Source organism: Microtus ochrogaster (genome assembly GCF_000317375.1).
Source record: "Microtus ochrogaster isolate Prairie Vole_2 chromosome 14 unlocalized genomic scaffold, MicOch1.0 chr14_random_1, whole genome shotgun sequence".
Classification (NCBI taxonomy): domain Eukaryota; kingdom Metazoa; phylum Chordata; class Mammalia; order Rodentia; family Cricetidae; genus Microtus; species Microtus ochrogaster.
Window position 1 is genome coordinate 28,755,073 of NW_004949096.1, and position 6,096 is coordinate 28,761,168.

Consider the following 6,096-nt stretch of genomic DNA (forward strand, 5'->3'; position numbering starts at 1 on the left):
CAAGTGTTCTAAACCACTGAGCCTCTTCTCCAGCTTCCAGATTTGTTTTTTGTTGCCCACTCCCTCCCATTTCAGCCAGGGGTTACGATGTTTGCTCTGACAATTCCTCATCCCATACCATGGTGGCAGGAATTCTCCAGGAAATTCCTGTTGGAAATGCTGGGGACTTGAGGCAAGCACTGAAGTGTGTGTGTGTGTGTGTGTGTGTGTGTGTGTGTGTGTGTGTGTGTGAAAGAGGGGGGGGTGGGATCTCAAGTGTGTGCTACCATACTTTATTTATACAGTACTAGGGATTGAACCCAGGGCTTTGTGTTAGGCAAGCATTCTACCAACTGATCTATATGCCCAACCTCGTAAATCTTTAAACAGATACTGGTATCAATGGAACTAGAATAGTGTCTGAGCCTGGGCACCTACACCCTTTATAAGCTCCCAAGAGAACCTGCACACATGGAGGAAGCCAGCACACAGGCCAGCAATGAGGCCGGAACAAGGTAGGGCAGCGCGAAGGCAGACACAGCTCTAAAGCCCAGGATCTCAGCTGACGCGCGGGGCTGATGCCTACTTACTTCTCTGCGAGCAGGAACTCCACCTCCAGCTCTTCCATGCCCTGATGAGAGAGAAAGGGAAGGAGGCTATTGGCCACGTCTGCAAACCTCTGCCTGCAAGGACCCGCTTCCACCCCTGCAGACCTGCGTGCCCTGCCCATGGGGTAGTGGAGAAGGAATGGCTGCTGCCGGCTCTTCTTGCCCTCCCCACCTCTCTTTGTCCCGGGCTTTGACTCAGGCACAGCCTGACAATGCAGGGTGTCAGAGCCTGCAGACGTGGACTCAGTCACCTTAACTAACGGTCAGAGAGTTCAGGCCTATTCTTGCCCCTTCAAGGTAAGTGACAGGAGGTTTGCCCAAGGGTGTGACTCCAAACAGGATGATTTGACCTAGGCTGTTGTTACTTGATGCTTTGGGTATTTGAGAAGATAAGCATTTTGCTGCTTCTGTTTTGGTAAAAAAGGTCTTTGGTCTTCCCCCTCCCCTTTGGATTGGGGTATATAAAGCCTATGAAAAATAAACGTGGGGGGACTAAGTATTCACTGAGTTGCCCTCCTTACTCTATCTTATCTATTTCTTTGTGCCTCTATTTTTTTCTGCCTAACATTTCTAACCCACATGCCCCTACCCTGGAATGTACAAACCTGTCTGTTCAAGGCTGGACCCCACAGCAGGGGATTCAGGTGCGGACGTGACACCTGGCCTGAATATGCATTCTTCTGTCCCTGAGCATTGATATTCTATTTTGACTCCCGGTTCTCCACTGTTTGCCTGGCTTCTCATGGGGCTCAGAGCTTGGGTAAGGGAACTCTGAGCTGGTGTCTTTAGAGAGTCCAATCCTGTCAACACAAGCCCCTTCCCTTCCCTCTGTTTCCATGCCTCGTGTGTACCTGAGGGTGAACCATGGCTTCACTGGGCTTCAGTTTCCCCATCGGAATATACAGAACAAAGGTAGCGATGCTTGCTTGCCCTCTGATGTATGCCCAGAACTTCACCTCACACAGAATCACCCAGCTATTTGTTCAATGGCTGAATCTAGAATACTCTGGCTCTTTCCAGCTCTGAACTTCCCTGAGTTGCCCTCTCGACCTCAAGGGCATTCCAGAAAGAGGACTTGGAGGTGAGGAAAAGGAAATGGGCACCCACATTTCTAATTAGCATAGCAAACTCTAACTGCTAGGTGCCATCACTACTTTTTTTTCATTTAAGTCTCATAGCAACGCGACTTGGAGGACTAGTGTCACTATTGCATAGATGAAGAAGTAGGAAATGAGGAAAGTTAAGTAATTTCCATGCAAGAGACAGTGCTAGGAGTTGAACCAGAAGTGTATCCTTTCCCCAGTTTGTATATGTGCTCAGAGATGCCCACGGAAAGGTTTCATGGCAGTATGTGGGTATTCCCATGAAGTTAGAAGCTCTGTGATCTGCACCCACCTCTGGGTTGAGCGGAAACTTCACGTGGGTTTTGTTCCGAAGGCAAAGCTTGGAGAGGTCGTAGAGTACGGTCAGGAGATGGTCATTTGGCGTCAATGTGTCTTCATCACAGACACTCAGCTCTAGTACGTTCTAGAGGAAAGAGGAGAGTGGATGCCTGGTTACCATAGTTGCAGTGACCTGCTCCCAGGACACGGGACAGGACCTCAGTCCTAGCAGAGAGTGAGGTCTGACAAAGGGGGACACAGATACTTCCGCTTGGATGCCAGAGACATCTGCAGGGATGAAGTGTCTTCCCCTGCTTTCCAGGTCCCTAGAGACTGCCCTCCTCCCCGCTCTGATTTCAGGGTAATTTGGTCCCTTTGAAAGCTTGAGAAGCGTGGGGAGATTATAGAGGGCTTTCATTTCACCAGGGGCAGGATGGAGAGCAAAGCAAGGCCCTACAGACATGGGGCACCTGGGATCTGAAGATAGCAAGAAAAGGCAGGCCAGGGAAATGAACATTTGCTACTCCAAGGGAGGGGCCAATAAAGGCTATTTTGTTCCCAGCGATTGGAGAATTGGGGTGAATTGTGTGAACTCTATGCTTTGGCACAGTAACCCCTAAGAAGGTCTTATGAGTCGTCCCAAAGTAGCTCTTCAAGTAGCAAGTAGCCTGTTCTCAATGGCCTCAGATGGCATGGACTAGTTTCTAAGACTCTTAACCTCTGATCCTGGAAGCTGTGACTGAAGGCAAGGTTTACGTCCTAGATTTCTATCTATTGGACAATAATGCGGTGCTGGGTATCTCTAACTATATAGATCTGTTGGTCTTGTAATTTTTAGAAGCTTATATATGTACCAGGGCAATCTAGTAACTGCAAAACAGGAAGCAAGATGGTACACTACCTCTACCTCCCTCACCAAATTCAGATACACAATAGAAAAAGCATCTTACTTTATGTTATTGAGATAGGGTCTCACTGTGCAGCTCAGGCTGCTTCACACTTTCAATCCTCCTGTCTTAACCTCCTGAGTATTGAGATGACAGGTGTGAGCCATGACAGCGGGTGAAGAGGTTTTTTTTTGAGGGGGGGGGATTGATGCCTTCATCACCAGGTCAAATTTGTCTCAAGGTGGCCACCACTCAAACTGCTCAAGGAGAGTTCTACCAGAAATGTGGCTGTGATTTAGATGCACCGTGTATCTGAAGAAAAACGCCGCCGCGAAATAATGGCTCAACAAGCAAAAGAGCGCACACCCAAGGAAACAGAGTAAGTGAAGGACTGACACGATCAAGAGCAGATTTCAGAGGAGAGCCTCTGGCTGAAATCAGATCAGGTTAGACCTGGTCAATAGAATGGCTTTCCCTACTGCGTATTCTCCTGCAGGGAGGATGCTCTGGAAGGTCCTGGAAACACAATTTGTGCTTCAGCCAGAGGCTGTCAGGATCAACGAGAACTAGGAGGACGGGGAAGTGAGAAGGTAGAAGGATTAGCAGACTCAGAGAGGAACACACATAGGAGGAAGGAAGCAGTGGGGGAGTGGGAAGACAGGTTAATAGGGCATGTAAGACAATACGCAAACAGCCTTGAGAAAGACATGGGAGTGGGGAGGGACAGGTGGCGGAGAGGGGAGCAGACACGTGGGTAGGGCACCCAGGTGTGGTTCTCAGCGGCTCACCTTTACTTGAGTCTGGATCTGGAAGGTGAAGCTCTCATCCCACTCTGGGTGTGGGCAGTTGGAGATGGTTCTGGTCCTCACCTTCTCCTGAGAGGCAGTAGGCAGCCAGAGAGTGACAAAGCAGTCCGTCTGACTCACTGTCTCAGGAAGACAACAGTAGAAAAGAAAGGAGAGGAGACAGTGAAGTCAAGAGAGAACCTCAGGCAAATCTCTTTTAGAGCAAGGCCTCCTCTCGGTTGCTCCTCTTCTCCTGATGCAGGAATCTGCCTCTCTGGCTTGGTCCTAGAACCCCGAGAAGCCACACAGACCAAGGGCTATAAGTCACAAGGGATGAGGGTGAGTCTTGCTGACCCTCATCATGGACCAGGGTAACCTAAAGAGGAAGTACTCCAGGTGCTAGAGCAAACACCTTTGATGGTTAATCTTGGTTGTCAATTTGACTAATTTAGGATCAACTAGAACCCAAGCTTTGGGCCATTCCTGTGAAGGTTTCTAAAACAGAGTATTCGAAGCAGGAAGTCCCACCTTAATTTTGGGCCACACCTTGTGGTGGGAGCCCATATAAAATGATACAGAAGAAGGAAACTTGCTTTTTGCCTGCTTGCCTTCATTCTCACGGGCAAGACCACCCCTCCTGTTGCTACAACATTACTTAACCAATATTGGAACCGACTTCTCTGGGATTCCAATATGTACTGAGGACCAGCATCTCCCAGGAGTACTCTCTAGGCCTACAGATTTAGATCGGGACTCTGAGACAGCTAACATCATGGACTGAACAACTATTGCATCCTCAGCCTTTCCCATCACAAGAAAGCCATTCTGTGAGCCTCTCTAATAACCCCCCTTTTAATACATATTCACTATGTCTGTTCCAGCCCTCTAGAGAACCCTGACTAGTATACAACGAGATAAGCTACATAGTGCTCCAGATGTCGTGGAAATACCTAAAAGCCCTGCTCCAAAGATCCACTTTACCTGTGGCCTTAGCACCAAGGGAACCAAAGTAGGGTTGTGCTGAGAAGCAGCAGGGAGAAGTATAGTTTTCCACCAGAGAGCCAAGAAGGGCCATTGTGGGAACGGGTTCAGATGAAACAATGTGCAGGGGCCGTGTCTTTGTATGATTTAATGCAGCTGCCCTTAGTGGGTTCTCCATTCAGTACTGGTCTCCTAGTCTGGGGTGTACAATCCAGGACACCCTCGTGTTTGTGGCCTGCTTCCACTCACGCAGCAATTCCTAGTAAAAGTTATGAGCTAATTGGATCCCATCCCCCCAGCCTCACTACCTACAGGACTTCTGACAGTGGGAACTATGAACTTCCACTAAATTCTACAGAGGTGAACCCTAGGACTTAACCAAGCAGGTCACCGAGCTGGTGACAAAGATAGTCCTGGTACCACCCCCTCCTCCCAAGCATAATGGCATGAGGAATCACTTAGGCTATCCTTAGCCCTATCTGTTCCACCACTCCCACCAGAAAGGTTAGAGCAGCTTCCATTTTGAAAAGTCCTGTAGGTAGTGAGGCTGGGGGGATGGGATCCAACTAGCTCATAACTTTTACTAGGAATTGCTGTGTGAGTGGAAGCAGAGCTGCCCCTCAGGGACCCAAGCTCATGTTGCACTATAAGTTAGTTCTGCATGGTCTGTAGCCCCATTCTGCATCATGCGTTTTGGCTTCTAGTCTTTGATGGCTCACCATTTGGTGAGCAGACACTCCCAGCCCTCCTCCCGCTGAGTAAAGATGAGAGGACGCCATCCTCACCTATCCCAACCGTGGCTTAATCCACACAGAAAGACGAAACTTTGACGGAATGAGAAGAAAATGATGACCTCACCATCTGGGCCCATCTCCTGCAGGCCCACCCTGTTGTCGCCCACTGACTCAGGTACCTAGGCCAGCACAGGGCATGCTCCCTGATTCTCACCCCGAGTCCTCATCTGTACTGACACTACCTTGTTCAGGTCTCTGTCATCTCTGCAGCTTTCCCACTGGGCTCCCTGTTGTTGCCAGCCTTCTCCCCTAAGAGAGGGGCTTTGGAAGCGCGGCTTTGTCACTGTGCAGTTTAATGGCTCCCATCTGGCTTCAGGAAGGAGTCTATCTTTACCCATCATGGCTCTCCTTTCTATTTGCTCAGCTTCACCTCAACTCTCCACCCTTCCTGACTCCGCACCCCTGCCCTGCATGTGTTTACACCTACACATGCGTACAGACAACCAGCCACACGCACTCTGACTGCAGGACAAGCTTAGTCATCTTAGCTCTCCAAAAGGGCCGTGCTGTCTTGCTCCAGGCCTTGCACCTGTCGCTCCTTGTGCCAGGCACTTCTTTCTTTCTCCCTCCCTTCCTCTCTCTCTCTTCCTCCCTTCCTTCTTCCTTCCTTTTTCTTTCCTTCCTTCCTCCTTCCCTTCCTCCCTCCTCCCCTCCCTTCCTTCTTTGTTTTTTCCTTCCTT

The 6,096-nt window shown here is 49.5% G+C and overlaps 1 protein-coding gene across 2 annotated transcripts in view; it reads right to left on the reverse strand.

Annotated features, from left to right (window-relative positions):
- Positions 1-6,096, reverse strand: part of Pla2g4e (phospholipase A2 group IVE) — a 79,358-nt gene that overhangs the window by 24,467 nt on the left and 48,795 nt on the right. For both annotated transcript variants that reach the window (XM_005364295.2, XM_026787726.1), the window contains exons 3-5: positions 3,645-3,781; positions 1,983-2,114; positions 570-610 (exon numbers count right to left, since the gene is read on the reverse strand). In XM_005364295.2, coding sequence (XP_005364352.1) covers positions 570-610; positions 1,983-2,114; positions 3,645-3,781 — 310 coding nt within the window. The remainder of the gene's footprint in view (positions 1-569; positions 611-1,982; positions 2,115-3,644; positions 3,782-6,096) is intronic.